Below are 17,687 nucleotides of genomic sequence, written 5' to 3'. Positions count from 1 at the left end.
TAGGACCTGGTCAGATAGATCGACTCCCCCCCATGAACTTGTTATAGTCCACCACGCAGACCGGTTTCCTCTTATCAGAGGTAGCGCCCCTCTCTCTCACTGCCACTGTGGTGTCCTCGTGCACGGTGGAGAGCATGTACACGTCCTTTTTGTCACTCCATTTTATTGCGAGCAACTGGTCACTGGTGAATGAGAGTGACGCACCCCTTACTAGTAGCCTGGACACCAGTTGTTGAGGGAAGCCGACTATTTTTTCGTACCGTCCCACAGGCCCCTGTATTCGCAGCATGGAGGGACTTATACAGGGGGACACTGGTGTAGTAATTGTCGGTGTACACATGGTACCCTTTCTGTAGGAATGGCACCATGAGTTCCCAGACAATTTTCCCACTAATGCCAATATCCTCTGGGCATCCTGGGGGATTAAGGTGGCGGTCCCTGCCCTCATATAAAAAAGGCACAGGTGTAGCCCGTTGTGCTCTCGCACACCTTATACAGTTTCACTCCGTATCGGGCTCTTTTGGAGGGGATATATTGGCGAACCGATAGACGGCCCTTGAAGGCCATAAGGGACTCGTCTACCGCTATTTTTTGGCCTGGGGTGTACAAATTCAGAAAAGACTCAGATAGGAGGGAGATGAGGGGTCTCAACTTGTTGAGGCGATCATGGCCTGCGTCACTTCTTGGGGGGATTTGGGAGTTGTCCGAGAAGTGCATTAGCGTCTCATAGCGCGTTCGGGTCATGACAGCAGCAAATACAGGGGTGCTATGGATAGCGCTAGTAGCCCAGTAGGAGCAGATAGACGTTTTTTTTTTTACTATCCCCATATTTAGGGTAATTCCCCAAAAATTTTTCATTTCACAGACTGTTGTGGGGATCCATCCTCTGGAATAGTAAGAACTGGGATTTTGGGTGACAAATTGCCTGGCATATAAATTCGTCTGCTGGACGATTAGTTCCAGGACCTGATCGCCTATAAACAAATTAAAAAAATTATAGGGGGTAAAATTTGTGACATCAGAGTTGATGCCTGGAGTCGCTGTAAATGGCAGAATTTGGGGGGAGAAAGAAACTGCAGGATCCCACATTGCGGGAGGGACTGCAGTACTAAGCCCGGCTCCTGACGCTTCACCGGTGACCGCTGCGTCCACCACCATAGGGTTAGGGGGTCCAGTGGCAGAAGCAGAACTTGTGTCGCTTTCTGAGCCAAGTTCTGCTTCTGACAGTGTCTGTATCACTGCCGGAACCGCTAGAGCACAGCATGGCGTATGCCTGCTCTGCAGAGAACATTCTGCCGCTTCTGCGGTTCATTATTTTCTAACACTAAACTAACAAGTAAATTTTTATTTTTTTTGTATTTTACATTTTTTTTGTATATTTTTTTTTTTTATATAATATAGACACAACACTAACATAAAAAAATACGGTAAACCGCAGTTAATTACTGCAACTAAAACTAATTCAGCGGAAAAAAAAAAGAATTACGGAGATAACAAGTAATTACGGGTAATCTGGCGTGATTACGGACAAAATCGGAACACTGGCGAGTACGTATGTGGTGTATTTCACAGTATAATACAGCACAAGATTTCTATAGTATTTCTCTCTCTCCTCTCACAGATCAACTACAGTGAGAGAAGGGAGGGAAAGAGCACAAATCTTGTGCTGTATTGTGTAAATATGGGACTATGGTCACTGTGATAGGTATATCACAGTGACCATCTGATCAGGGACCAATTATCAGAGTCCCTGATCAGTTTCTATTTACAGGCAGAATAGCTGCCTTATGTCACTGCGCATGCGTGCGCCATTTTCTTTTTTTTCCCGGCAGTTAGGGACGGGGGGCACGATCAGAGGCAGCAGGGGGCCTAAGAAGCAGTTTTTTTTATCTCCACTCATCAAACATACATGGTGAGAGGAGATAAAATCATAATTTGCTGAGGCACATTTATTGTAACGGCGGTCGCCGGTATTCGTTGAATACCGGCGATCGCCGGTATGGGGACCGCAAACAGCGGTCCCCAGTCACTGCTCCCAGCCCTCAGCTACCTCCGGCAGCTGAGAGCAGGGAGCTAAACCTCCGCCGGCGGCACTATTTTATTCCGATGCCGCGACGTAAAAAGTCTATGGCATCGGAATAAAGCCCGTTAGTGACCGACGTAGAAACACGATGGGTCGGTCACTAACGGGTTAAATCTTATCACATCATAACACAAATATGCAGCGTAACTGTTATATCTTTTTGCAGACATATCCAGCGGTCTGTAATATTTTCCTCGCTTGGTGAAGTTACTGGACAACAGCGCAAAAATAAGAAACTTTCCTTTACACAGAAAAAAAGAAACTGATTTTAATCCCATACACAAAACACTAAGAATTTTGTTTTTTAGACATTACTGCTGTTAAATATAAGAGCATACAATATAGATCTAAAATCAGTGTAATATTGTAATCCCTTGTCCCATCAGTCCATGCTCTATATAGAAGCTTATACCAGTCTGCTTCTCACTGCACACTACACACAGTCCCCCTCCCCCACACAATCGCAATCTACAGGAGGGGGGTCACGCACTCACTCCTCACAGCTTCTATTCTCACAAACGTAACAATTTCAATGCCGGCAAAAATTCTCCCATACAATGAACTTCCAAGTGTCACACATCTGTAAGGCTGGGTTCACACGACCTATTTTCAGACGTAAACAAGGCGTATTATGCCTCGTTTTAAGTCTGAAAATAGGGCTACAATAAGTCGGCAAACATCTGCCCATTCATTTGAATGGGTTTGCCGACGTACTGTGCAGACAACCTGTCATTTACGCGTCGTCGTTTGACAGCTGTCAAACGACGACGCGTAAAAATACAGCCTCGTCAAAAGAAGTGCAGGACACTTCTTTCAGACGTAATTTGAGCCGTTCATTGAACTCAATGAAGCACAGCTCAAAATTTACGGCTGTCAGAGAAGCCTCGCAAAATGCGAGGAGGAGCATTTATGTCTGAAACGAGGCAGCTGTTTTCTCCTGAAAACAGTCTGTCTTTTCAGACGTAAAAGCCTGCTACCGTGTGCACATACCCTAACAGTGTCCAATCTGTCGGCCACTATCTCTATATTATGATGACGTGTCTGTTCACCAGTGCACAGCGTCCTAAACCCCTGGGACAGAATCTAGAATAGAAGAAAACACTGCAGCATGTGTTACTGGCAACTCTTTACTGAGGGAAATGACAAAATTAACAAGACTATCATTTCATACTGATTTGGTTGGGCCGGGCGTGACCTCATCAGGGGATGGGGGGGGGGGGGCAGTCTCTCCCACAGGAAACACAGCTCAGCTGTGAGGGGGGTTTTTCTGCCCACAATGAGGACACACTCAACATGAGGGACTGCTGCCATTATGGACCATAAACCATCCATTCTAACCATCTATATTCTTCACGTAATTTATATAACACCTTTTGGTCTGCAACCTTCTAGTGACCGGTTTCACCGAGGTCTGGCCAAAATATTACAATTCCTTAGTCTGCAACTCATTAAGTCTCACTGGAATATTACAATCTCCCAGTCTGCAACTCACAGGTCTTGCTGGAAAATTACTCACGACTTATCGTGCCCCTGTATAAAACAGGCTATATTTTCTATCTAGTCCCTAATTACCCAGAGGATGGTTAGTCGGGCACGACTAATTTCTTACGGGTATGTGACCACACAGCGGGGATGACGCCCCTGTCACCTGAGAGCTAATCCAGGAAATTGACCAGGGTTCTATAGACCACCACAAGACCGTCCAGTAACACAGATAAGACAAAGATTTATAAAATCAACTGACTTACCGTGTTATTGTGGAGGTGATCAGGCTCCTTCAATGGGCAGTCCTGGGTCGTCTGTTTCACCCTGTGATTGTCCTGATTCCAAGATCCCCTCGAGTGCAGCCCCACATTTGGGTGCCAATTGTCAGGGCAAAACGTACTTTTCCCTGTTATTTCACACTGAATAGCCACCTCTGTAAATTGAAAACTGAGGGCATGCGTGGAAAAAGTACACCAGACAAATGTTGGTACACATCCTCTCTCAGTTAAGTAAGAAGTGAAGACTAAACTTTTATTGAACAAAGAATCACAAAACTCCTCCCTAGAGATGTGGGGCGTGCTTAAGCCCTATTGGCTCTATTCAGCTGTAAGTTCTTCTGTACACTCCTCTTGCATTCCAGGGGCGATGTCTCCATAGGCGTGTCCCTCATGCAGGCTCCTTTGTGTTCCATAGATCCAATCTCTTTGTGAAATATACTGATATATATATATATGTAAGGACAATATTTTTGCAAACAATATACATGGTAATGATCCCTGACAAATATAATAGATGGAGGCCCCGCACCCGCTATTATCCTATAGGAGCAGCAAAGGGCAGCTCTGTGCATTCTATCCTCATGGTGTGGTCAAATTGCGTTTTCTGCTGTAATTCTCACACAATTTTGTAAATGCAGCAGTTTGGATGGCACTTTGCGAAAATGAATGCAAAAAACGTGCTAGGACTGTACCCTATGAATATACACCAGGGGCGTAACTAGGAAAGACTGGGCCCCACAGCAAACTTTTGACCGGGCCCCCCCCTCCCCAGGGTGTCACACAACCCCCCCCCGCTTGTAGATAGTGCCTGTAAATAATGCCGTACAGCCCCCCCTGTAGATAACGCCATACAGCCCCCCCCTGTAGATAGCGCCATACAGCCCCCCTGTAGATAACGCTATACAGCCCCCCTGTAGATAGCGCCATACAGCCGCCCCTGTAGGTAACGCCATACAGCCCCCCTGTAGGTAACGCTATACAGCCCCCCCTGTAGATAACGCTATACAGCCCCCCTGTAGATAACGCCATACAGCCCCCCCTGTAGATAGCGCCATACAGCCCCCCTGTAGATAGCGCCATACAGCCCCCCCTTTAGATAGCGCCATACAGCCCCCCTCTGGGTAGCGCTATACAGCCCCCCTGTAGGTAACGCCATACAGCCCCCTGTAGATAACGCCATACAGACCCCTACTGTAGGTAACGCCATACAGCCCCCCCTGTAGGTAACGCCATACAGAACCCCCCTGTAGGTAACGCTATACAGCCCCCCTTGTAGGTAACGCTATACAGCCCCCCTGTAGGTAACGCTATACAGCCCCCCTGTAGATAACGCTATACAGCCCCCCTGTAGATAGCGCCATACAGCCCCCCCTGTAGATAGCGCCATACAGCCCCCCCTGTAGGTAACGCCATACAGCCCCCCTGTGGGTAACGCTATACAGCCCCCCTGTAGGTAACGCCATACAGCCCACCCTGTAGATAACGCCATACATACCCCTCCTGTAGGTAACGCCATACAGCCCCCCCTGTAGATAACGCCATACAGAACCCCCCTGTAGGTAACGCTATACAGCCCCCCTTGTAGGTAACGCTATACAGCCCCCCTGTAGGCAACGCTATACAGCCCCCCTGTAGGCAACGCTATACAGCCCCCCTTGTAGGTAACGCTATACAGCCCCCCTGTAGGCAACGCTATACAGCCCCCCTGTAGGTAACGCTATACAGCCCCCCTGTAGGTAACGCTATACAGCCCCCCCTGTAGGTAACGCTATACAGCCCCCCTGTAGGTAACGCCATACAGCCCCAACCCCCCAAAAAAATCTGACCTGTAGTGTGTCCTACAATAGACATGTATCCCCTATCCACAGGATAGGGGATACATGTGTGATCGCTGGCAGTAATAGGGAGAACGGGGGACCGAAAGTCCCCCAATGTTCTCCATGACAAACCTCTGACTTCCGGCGTCTGCGCAGCTCAATAAAAAATGAAAGAAGCGCTGGTCACACATGCGCACAAGCGCGACCGGCGCTCCATTCATTTCTATGGAGCTGCAGACAGACCCCGGCGGGCGACACGGGCCCCCTCATACCGCTGGCCCCGTAGCAGCCGCTACGGCTGCTACAGCGGTAGTTACGCCACTGATATACACTAATGCTCACAATATTGAAAAACTTGTTTATAATATACAAAAAAATGTGGTGCTGTTTCTGAGCTGCTTCTTCGTCCAGCACCATATCACATGACCACAGCAGCCAATGGCTAGCTGCCTTGGTGACATGTCGTACAACGTGACATTAGGCAACATGTTATCACGCAGCAATGACAATAAGTGCAAATGTTTAACTTTTGCTCATCCAAATCAAGACACGTGTTTCCTCCTTCTCCTTTCTTTAGCATTCACTATTGGTGACTTGTGCCCTGTGTGAACGTGGCCTAACAGCTTCCTTTACAACAACCCAATATCATATGATTTCCAGTCAGATAAACAGTTCAGACATGCCCTATCATGCTCGGTCAGATGCAGCGATGTGACCTGCCTTGTCCAATCAAGAGGCAAGGCGAGGTGGCCAATCACAGCGCTGTTTACATCCTGTTACCGGAAGAGCTGCACAATCCAGGTAGAAGCCGCAGGTGACATCTACAGTAGCCCGGTGAGGGAATACGCGGCGGCCGCAGGCAGGACAAGGTAATTGGTGGTGCCGGGCGGCCTGACGCTGACATGAATTTGCCGGGGAGGTCAGGCAGCGCTATGTAGTCAGTGAATTACAGGCACAGCTATGAGGTGCAAGGACAAATAGCTGGAGTATGCAGCTCTTCTGCGTGTTGTGGCTGATGTTTACAGGGGTGACACATGCCACATGACTTCTCATGTCACAAAAGACAAATAATTGTATCAGTGCTCCATGTAATGACACAAGAGGCGACAGTACGGCCCCTTTTATTTTTTTTAGATGGCACAGGGCTCCCAATAGCCGCAGTCAGTTACTTATTGCAGATGACCCTAAGCCCAATATGAGATAGAGATAATAATCTTTACTTGTATGGCACAATAAAATCTGCGTTTAGAAAGATCAAGATAATATCATATAAAATCTAATCCTATGTATTGTGGGATTTCAGGCCACGACACAGGTCACACGGCACAAAGAGTTTGCTATGTCCCGTAGCCTACGTTGCAAGTAACAAAAGTCAATGTGGTTGTGTAGCGATGTTCATGTTGACGTGATGCGCATGTTGCCGCGACATGACCGTTGCAAGAAATCCAAACTGATGCCGCGGTTACTTGCAGGTCGCAAGACGACTCGTTACTTGTGATGTAGACTGAGACGTAGCGATCTTTGGCCGTTCTGCCTATGTCGCAGCCAAAGTCACCATGTAGCTCCAGCCTTTCACACTGCCGTATTCGGTCCGTGATATATGGATTGTATCTCGGCAGTATTTCCCGGACAGAACACCGTTCAGGGAGGTAGGGACTCGTTATCTATGATGCTAGGAGTCCCTGCCTCCCCGTGGGAATACTGTCCCATACTGTAAACATGATCACAGTATGGGACAGCAGATTACAGGAAGGGAGACACCTAGTGGCAGTAACTTCACACAGAATTGGCATGGATAAAACAACAAACCTTTAAGAGGAAGTAAATTATAGGTTGATATATATCAGGTACACTATATGGTTAGCAGAGGGTGTTTAAAAAGTTATTGCCATGATAATCGTAATGACCTGTATAATACGGTGAACAACATACACGCTAGTTAACGGTGGAATCTCCCGCCCCCCCTTCAATAATCTATATGTACCCCAAAACCGTTCTATTAAAAAAAAAAAATGACTTGTCCCTCAAGAAACAAATTCACATAAGGCTACAGAAACATTTAAAAGTTACTGTTTTTGGAAAGCAGTGATGTAAATACTTTTTCCCCATTAGACTAAACCTTTGAAGGCATTTTTTTAAATTTATCAATTTCACAGGAATTTAATCAAAGTAGAGGGGAAATTTAAAATTTTCGGTTTTTTTTGCCAAAATTCATTGGTAATAAAAAAAAATTCTTTAAGGCCTCATGCACACAAACTTAGTTTTTTTCCTCCCGTAAATACTGGCGTAAATACGGGTCCTTTGTCACACGTATTCGACTCGTATTCCACCAGTATTTACGGACCCGTGCCCGGTGTCACCAGTATTACACCCGTTTTACGGTTCCGTTTTCTCTGAACTAATCGGCAGCCCCTTCTCTCTATCAGGGCTGGAAAGAGAGAAGGGGCTGCCCTTTCGGGCAGAGTTTCCGCAGCGATTGAAAGTAAAAAGTTCATACGTACCGTTGTCTTGGTGACGCGTCCATCTTTTGACATTCAGTCCGACCTCCCTGGATGCTGCAGCGGTCACATGGGATGAAACGTCATCCCAGGAGGCCGGACTGGAGGAAGAAGCAGGTAAGTTAACTTTTAATACCATTAACTCCAGCGGTAGTCACTTTCCCGGGTGCTGAAAGAGTTACTGCCGATCAGTTAACTCTTTCAGCACCCTGGACAGTGACTATCCCCTGACGTCGCCTAGCAACACTCCCGTAATTACAGGTGCACACACGTAGCCACCCGTAATTACGGGAGCCCAATAGACTTCTACGGGCCGTAATTACGGGCGTTTTTACGTTCGTGTGCATGAGGCCTAAGGGTATGTTTACACGGCAACGCAAAATACATCTGAAATTACGGAGCTGTTTTCAGGAGAAAACAGCTCCTGAATTTTAGACGTTTTTGCATGTACTCGCGTTTTTCGCGGCGTCTTTTACGGACATAATTGGAACTGTTCTTCATTGGAGTCAATGAAAAACGGCTCCAAAAACGTCCAAAGAAGTGTCCTGCCCTACGCGGGCATAATTTTACACGCCTTCTTTTGACAGCGACGCGTAAAATTACACCTCGTCTGCACAGCACATCGTAAAACCCATTGCAGGCAATGGGCAGATGTTTGCAGACGTATTGGAGCCGTCTTTTCAGGCGTAATTCGAGGCGCCTCCATTACGTCTGAAAATAGGTCGTGTGCACATACCCTAACACAGAAGGTTTTACTAGAGAAACGCAACTCAATACTTATTGCCCAGATTCTTCAGTTTTTAGAATTGGCCCTAGTGTGCTAATGGACTGAAACACAGAGTTCAGAAGCAGAGGAGCACCTAGTGGATTTTGGGGCCTCCTTTTTTTTTTTAGAATATATTTTAGTCACCATGTCAGGTTTGAAGAGGTCTTGTGGTGCGAAAACAGTGGAGACCCCCCAAAAGTGACCTCATTTTGGAAACTACCCTCAAGAAATTTATCTAGGGGTATTCTTAGCATTTTGACCCCACAGTTTTTTTTCTAAACTTATTGGAATTAGTCTGTAAAAATGAAAATCTACTTTTTTCTTTAAAAAAAAAAGCGTAGAAATTTTTACAAGGAATAAATGAGAAAAATCACCCCAACATTTGTAAAGCATCTTCTACCGATTATGGCAATGCAACTTATGTCGTAATAAACTGCTGTTTGGACTCACGGCAGGGCTCACAAGGGAAGGAGCACCATTTCGATTTTGGAGAGCAGATTTTGCTGGAATAGTCTTCAGTGCCATGTCGTGTTTGCAACGCCCTGGAGGCACCAAAACAGCGGAAACCCTCCAAAAATGACCATTTGTGAAACTACACCCCTTAAGGAATATTTCTAGGGGTATAGTTAGCATTTTGATCCCACATGTTTTTTGGCAGAATTTATGGGAATTATGCCGTCAAATTGAAAATCAAAATTTTTTTCTAATTAAATGTCGTTTTAGTTCAGATTTTTTCATTTTTACAATAGAAAAGGGAGAAAAAGCACCCCAACCACAACTGTTTGGACACACGGGCGGGGCTTAGAAAGGACGGAGCGCCATTTGACTTTTGGAGCTCAAGTTTTGCTGGAAGGGTTTGCGGCGCCATGTCACATTTGCAAAGCCACTGAGGGGCCAAAATAGTGCAAACCCCGCAAATGTGACCCCATTTGGGAAACTACACTCCTCGTGGAATTTATCTAGCGGTATAGTGAGCATTTTGACCCCACTGTTTTTTGGTTTTTTTTGCTGAATTTATTGGAATTCGGCAGTGAAAGTGAAAATCTACTTTTTTTTCCCACTAAAATGTTGCATTTTTTTCATTTTCACAAGGAATAAAGGAGGAAAAGCGCCCCAATAATTGTAAAGCAATTTCTCCTGAGTACGGCAATACCCCATATGTGGTAATAAACTGCTGCTTGGACACACAGCAGGGCTCAGAATGGCAGGAGTGCTACTTGGCATGTCGATTTTGGTTGATTGTTTTTTGGGCACCATGTTGCATTTGCATTTGCAGAGCCCTTGAGGTACCCGTACAGTAGAAACCTCTGAGAAGGGACTCAATTTTGGTAACTATACCCCTAAGGGTAATCATCTAGGGGTGTAGTGAGCATTTTGATACCTCAGGTGTTTCATAGATTGTATTAGAATGAGGCAGTGAAAATGAAAAAAAAGAATAAAATTTTTTTTTTTTCAACAAGGGGTAATAGGAGAAAAAACAACACACAATTTGTTACCCAATTTCTCCCGAGTTCGGCAATATCCCATGCGTTTGGGCACATGGCAGAGCTCAAAATGGAAGGAGCGCCATTTTGCTTTTAGAGCACAGATTTTGCTGGACTGGTGTACGGGCGCCATGTCGCATTGGCAGAGCTCCCTTAGGTACCAGAGTAGAGTTCAAAACCCTGAGAAGTGACCCCATTTTGTAAACTACACCCCTCAAGGCATTTATCATTTGCCTGGACATATGACAGGGCTTAGGAGTGAAATGCGCATGTGAGGCTTATTTTGGTGATTTTCGCAGCATTAGCCCACAATGGCAGGGCTTTGGGGTCAAATAGTAAAACAAACCCCCAAGTAGTGACCCCCATTTTGGAAACTGCACCCTCAAGGCATTTTCTAAGGGGTGTAGTGAGATTTTGACCACACAGGCTTTTTTTTTTATTAGAAATGAATTCTCAGTGGATGGTGCAAAGTGAAAATGGCAAATTTCCACAGGTATATGCCATTTTAGTGCACAATATGTTGTGCCCAGTTCGTGCTACTGAAGACAAATACCTCAAACTGTTAAGCGGGTTCTCGCGGGTATGGCGATGCCATATATGTGGACGTAAACTGCTGTTTGGGCATGCTGCAGGGCTCAGATGGGAGGGAGCGCCTTTTGGCTTTCGAAGCGCAGATTTTGCTTAGTGGTAGTTTTTGTTTGGGGTTTTGCTGGTTCAATTTATGATGAGGGGGCATATGTAAGCTGTGCAGGGTACATCAGTGCATAATAAGAGGGTATAATGGGGTAAATTAAATAATAATTCATAGATATGTGGCCGGTGTCGCACTGATAAATGGCGCCCAATCTTATCCGCTTTTGGGGACACTGCACATTTTGCATCGCCATATTCTGAGAGCCAGAACTTCTTTATTTTTTCTCCACTGGGGCTGTGTGAGGGCTTATTTGTTGCGGGACAATCTGTAGATTTCATTGGTACCATTTTGGGGTACATGCGATATTTATTTATTTTTTTGGATCACTTTTTATTTTTTTTTTCATTTGTTGGCAAGCAAGGTGACCAAAAACCAGCAATTCTGATGTTTTTTTATTCATTTTTTTTTTTTTTACTGCGTTCGCCATGCGCTATGTGACTATTACTTTATTCTTCGGGTCGGTACGATTACGGCGATCCCATATGTATATAGTTTTTCTTATGTTTTGCAGCGTCTGCACAATAAAATCACTTGTTTCAAATGATTTATTTTGTCACCATATTCTGAGAGCCATAACTTTTTTTTTTTTAATTATTTTTCCATCAAAAAAGCTGTGGGAGGGCTTGTTTTTTGCGGGACGGGCTACAGTTTTTAATGGTATAATTTTGGGGTACATGCAACTTTTAGATCCCTTTTTTTAAAATTATGTTTTGGGAGGGGTAGTGACTAAGAAACAGCGACTCTGTAATAGTTTTTTTTATTTTTTTACGGTGTTCACCGTGCGGGTAAAATAGCGTGATATTTTTATCGTTCAGGTCGTTACGGACGCGGGGATACAACGTGTGTATATTATTTTTTTTAATGTTTTCCATTTTTTCCCTATAATAAAAGACTTATTATGGGGAAAAAAAGGCTGTTCGTGTTTTTTAACATGAAACGTATTTTTTTTTTTTTTACAACATTTTTATTAACTTGTGTTAACTTTTTTTTTTTGTCCCACTAGGGGACTTGAAGGCATAAAGCCCTGATCGCTATTCTAATACACTGCACTACCTACATAGTTCAGTGTATTAGAGCTGTCAGCTATTCACTGACAGCAAGCCTATTAGGCTTCCGTGCTAGGAAGCGATTGTTAGTCTACGGTTGCCATAGCAACCATCAGAACCCCTCCCTGTGGGTGCCGATGATTGCCATTAGCAACCATAGGGTGCGATCTAATCGCTTTGATGCTGCAATAGCTGCATGTAAGGGGTTAATCGGCTGGATCGGAGCCTAGCTCCGGTCCTGGCCGTTAGCGCTCGATGTCAGCTGTGAAAAACAGCTGACACCCACGCCCGTGGCAACCATCATGGTTGCCGACAAGCTCGAAGACACTTCGATGCAGCGATCGCTTTGATCGCTGCATCTAAGGAGTTAATCAGCCGGATCAGAGCCTAGATCCAGTCCTGGCTGTTACAGTGGGGTGTCGGACAGCCGATAACCGGCGGTGATGGCGCTGGCTCAGCTTCTGAGCCAGCTCCATCACATACACCTTCTCATGGAGCTGTGATTGGTCCCCTGCCGTCTTACCATTCCGTTCAACTGTCATAAACCGTTGACGGCACAGTTCTGTCACCCTGTCCTTTGACAGGGTGACAGTTTTTAGCCAGGACGCACCTGTATGTCCTGGTGCCTTAAAGCACTGCAATACAGGACGTAACGGTGCGTCCTGATGCAGTAAGGGGTTAAATAATATTGTTTACTTTTTGAGATACAGCTTCTATGTATCCTGTTTGCAGTCACAGCCAAATTAGTCGTGTCAGCGGCACTGATTCGGTGACAGCGAGTCCTGTGTGTCTCTGAAACGTAGGATCCAGCTATTATCGATTACATCTAAGTTCATGAACTTAGATAGGATTGATAACTGCTGGATCCTGTGTGTCAGAGACACGCAGGACCGCCGCTCAAGCTTAGATGTGATCGATAAGGTTTACATAGCCTTCAAATGTGCTATCATTGTGCAAAAGTAGTAAAGCAAAAAAACAAACGCACACCTAGACATGTTTGATATCACCATAATCGTACCGGCCCATAGAATAAAGATAAAACGGCGTAAATTTAAAACCCAAAAAACAATGGCTGAATTGCTGATTTTTTATTTTTTTTCCCTTTTCCTAAGAAAGGTAACCCCTTAAGGACACAGCCTTGTTTTGGCCTTAAAGAGGCTCTGTCACCAGATTATAAGTGCCCTATCTCCTACATAATGTGATCGGCGCTGTAATGTAGATAACAGTGGTTTTTATTTTGAAAACGATAATTTTTGACCAAGTTATAAACAATTTTAGATTTATGCTAATTCGTTTCTTAATAGACAACTGGGCATGTTTTTTACTTTTTACCAACTGGGCGTTGTACAGAGGAGTGTATGACGGTGACCAATCAGTGTCCTACACTTCTCATTGTACCAGCCCAGCGTGATAGTGTAGTGAAAGAAGCTGGATCAATGAGAAGTGTATGACGCTGATTGGTCACTGATTGGTCAGCGTCATACACTCCTCTTCACAACGCCCAGTTGGTAAAAACTAAAAACACGCCCTGTTGTCTATTAAGAACCCAATAGCATAAATCTAAAATTGTTTATAACTTGCTCAAAAATGATTGTTTTTCAAAATAAAAACCACTGTTATCTACATTACAGCGCCGATCAGATTATGTAGGAGATAGGGCACTTATAATCTGGTGATTGAGGCTCCGAGCCCATTTTTTAAATCTGACATATTTCACTTTATGTGGTAATAACTTCGGAATGCTTAAACCTATCCAAGCGATCCTGAGATTGTTTTCTCGTGACACTTTGGGCTTTGTTAGTGGTAATATTAGGTCGATATATTCAGTGTTTATTTGTGAAAAATTTAGAAAAAATAGCATTTTTCTGAATCTAAATGCATCTGCTTGTAAAAAAGATGGTTATACCACCCAAAATAGTTACTAGTTCACATTTCCCATATGTCTACTGTAGATTGGCATCGTTTTTTGAACATTCTTTTCTTTTTCTTGGACGTTACAAGGCTTAGAACATAAACACCAATTTCTCATTTTTAAGAAAATTTCAAAACCCATTTTTTTAATGTACCTGTTCAGTTCTGAAGTGGCTTTGAGGGGCCTATGTATTAGAAACCCTGATAAAACACCCCATTTAAAAAACTAGACCTCTCAAAGTATTCAAAACAGCATTTAGAAAGGTTTTTTTAACCTTTTATGCATTTCACAGGAATTTAAAGCAAAGTGGAGCTGAAATTTGCAAATTTCATTTTTCTTACTGAATTTCAATTTTATTCCATTTTTTTCTGTAACACAGAAGGTTTTACCAGAGAAACACTACTAAATATGTATTGTCCAGATTCTGCAGTATTTAGAAATGTCCCACATGTGTCTCTAGTGCGCTCGTGGACTAAAACACAAGCCCCAGATGCAAAGAAGCACCTAGTGCATTTTGGGGCCTCTTTTTTTTTTTTTTTTTTTTTTTATTAGAATATTTTTTAGGCAGCATGCCAGGTTTGAAGGGGTGTTGAGGTGCCAAAACAGTAGGAATCGCCCTAAAGTTACCCCGTTTTGGAAACTATACCCCTCAATGAATTAATTTATGGTTGTTGTTGCCATTTTGACCCCACAGTTTTTACACCGCACGTACTTGAATTGGGCTGTAAAATTAAAAAAATGAAATTTTTTCCAATAAAATGTCATTTTTCATAAAAATTTCTTATTTAAACATGGAAAAAAATACCCCATTGTGTTGCCCAATTACACTTTTTTTACGTTGTTCCACTAGGGAACTTGAGGGCAGGAGGCCCTGATCGCTATTTTAATACACTGCACTATATACGTAGTGCAGTGTATTAGAGCTGTCAGCTACTTGCTGACAGCAAGCATAGTGGGTCCTGACTTTGTCAGGACCTACTAGGCTTCCGTCGATGGCGTAGCCGGAGTCAATTGTTAGGACTCCTAGTAGCCACAGTAGCCATCGCCGCCCGCTGTCATGTAGCGGGCCGTCGATTGTGGCTTAACCCTTAAGAAGCCGCGATCGCTATTGAACGCAGCTTCTAAGTGGTTAATTGGCGGGGACCTCCGCGATCGGTCCCTGCACACTGAGGTGTGATAGCCTGCTAGCTCATCTTTTCAGCTCTTGTGAGAGATCAGTCTTGTACTTTGTCTGTTGAACTGGGGAGCGCTTACACTGTCCGTAGCAGAGACGCCCCCTTGCCAGTTCGGCAGACAATACAAGACTGATCTCTCGCAAGAGCTGAAGAGATGAAAGCGCCTCTCCACAGCTCTTACACTGTCAGTAGCAGATACACGCTCCCTTGCCAGTTCGGGTGAAAAGACTGATCTTCAAAGCTGAAGAGAGAGAGCGTGCGCTTTCTCTGCTCGCTGTTGCTGTGGCACTGTCATTATCTGATTGGACAGTGTCACAGCAATGTTACATGCCCCCTTGCCAGTACACGCCCCGTTGACTGTTTAGGGGGTTATTTAAATATCGGGCGCCAAATATAACGGCACCGATATCGAAATAACGGCGGGAGGTAGAAAAAAAATGTAAAGTGCCCCAGGGTTTGTGCAGCCCTCCCCATTACATGCTGCACTCAGCTGCACATGTATGGGGAGGTGAAAGGTTCTCTTTAACAAATGTCACGCACGCTGCAGAAAAATTCAGTCCAGAAATTCACCTGCGGTGTGAGTTCCGCAGCATGTCCGTTATTGCTGTGGATAGTGGACTAATTTCTTGCGTTTTTCTGATGTGCTGTTTAATTTGCTGTGGAAACTCTGCAGAATTTCTTGCAGGGGTGGAAATGACATCACAGAAAGAAGAAATATCACCATCACAGCCCTTCAAAAAAAAAAAAACCCAGCGGATTGTTTGCTACTTGATGCGTAAATGCTTTGAAAATTTTCTGCAGCAAATCCGTTACGTGTGGACAAGTCCTAAGACAAAAATCAGTAACTTAATATACTTGTGCTGACAAAGGGCTAATGGATGCTTGAGCTGAGGGGAGGGTTGTTTAGACAAGTCAAATCTCAATATACAGTAAAAAGCAGATTATGGGTATGGACAAAAAGTGGCGCAAAATGACAAAGTAAATTTTTTTTTTTTAAACCCATTTCCACTAGGGAAAAATGTTAACTTTTATATGCCATTTATGTATGTTATTTTCAGGTGATTTATTTTCTCCTTTCTTCATCCAGAGGATGGCCTCTGCAGATGAACCTGTATCCAATGTGGATGACTCACCAGTACATGAAGATAGGTCTGACAGTGCACAGCTGTCGGAAAATGACTCCAAACCAAGAGACAGGACTTCCCTTCTGGACAGTACAGAGGAGTTTGAGATAATAGATAGCACTGGGGAAGATGATGATGACTTGAGCGATCTTCCACTTCTGGAAACTGTTGAAAATGAGGGATCGGCCCAAACACAGACTGACTCAAAAGAGCAGACCGAAGAAGATGGAGATGGAAAAAGCCCAGAAGAGGAGTGGCTAGATATCCTAGGTAAGAAGCTAGCAGAACCCCTGCAACTTTTGAATCTGTGCCACCTCTGTAGATTGCTGACACAGCAAATGTGCCTTGTCCTGTCATTAAAGTGCAGCACCTCATCCACCGGTTTAGTTGGGATGCAAAAGTTGGCACCCAAGATTGTTTCATCTATCAGGTACTGTTACTTTAAGCAGTGACATAGTTTCGTATAACATTCTGCAAGAACTGAGTTTATAAGAAATCTATTCTGACACAAAAACTTATATTGACATGTGCTGGTTTTTCATGTGTTTTTGCCACGATTTTTGTTAAAAAGAAATACATTTTTCCAGATCCTGCACATGTGAATGCAGTCCCAAAGGTTATATGTGTAATACATTCTAAGAAACCTGCGTAGGTTGAAAAAAGAAAATATTCATCATACAGTTTATTTTTTCTTTTATTATGAGCTTTAGAGTACTGAATATAAAGATTGGACTACTGGACCACTCACTTGGGGTGAGTTCAGACGCTTTGGAAGTGCTGCAGTTTTTTGGTGTGGATTCCACTCAAACATGACAAAACATGATGATGGGGATATCAAAACCCCCATCTACATGTAACTGGAATAATGAGCATTCCACCTCTTTTGGACTTGGCCTTACACAGGCAGACTAGCGAAAGACAGGGGATGTGGGGACATAAGGATATATATACCTTGAAAAAATGTCATTAGTGGTTGCCACCTTGAATGTATGTTTAAAAGGACAACAGGGGGACTCGTATTTCATTAAATATGTAATCCGTTTTATTGGAGTTTTCAAGAAAATACAAACAAACCTAGGGTTAGACATGCCCTGGCATCAAACAAGAATAAAAGTTACATCATGGGTCAAAAAAAACACAAGCCATGCATATCTGTAAATCATAGTCATATTACATGTATACAACAGCACTGATCGAAAAAGCTATGAGGGAGACAATCGTCGTCATGGAGTCAGCCAGAATAATTCGTAAGCTAGAGGTCAACAAAGCACATTAGACTAAATACATAATGAAATGGGGAGGGGAGGGGGGGGGGGAATAAATAA

At 44.0% G+C, this 17,687-nt stretch overlaps 1 protein-coding gene across 1 annotated transcript in view; it reads left to right on the top strand.

The window, feature by feature from the left end:
• Window positions 1-6,419: 6,419 nt before the first annotated feature.
• FKBP8 (FKBP prolyl isomerase 8) overlaps window positions 6,420-17,687 on the top strand; it is a 54,112-nt gene continuing 42,844 nt past the window's right edge. The window contains exons 1-2 of the mRNA XM_075864507.1: window positions 6,420-6,532; window positions 16,326-16,632. Of these exons, the coding sequence (XP_075720622.1) occupies window positions 16,329-16,632 (304 nt within the window). The 5' untranslated portion in view covers window positions 6,420-6,532; window positions 16,326-16,328. The remainder of the gene's footprint in view (window positions 6,533-16,325; window positions 16,633-17,687) is intronic.

This window comes from Rhinoderma darwinii, chromosome 1 (genome assembly GCF_050947455.1).
Source record: "Rhinoderma darwinii isolate aRhiDar2 chromosome 1, aRhiDar2.hap1, whole genome shotgun sequence".
NCBI lineage: Eukaryota > Metazoa > Chordata > Amphibia > Anura > Rhinodermatidae > Rhinoderma > Rhinoderma darwinii.
The sequence above is the reverse complement of the archived record's forward strand: the minus strand, read 5'-3'. Positions and strand labels throughout refer to the sequence as shown.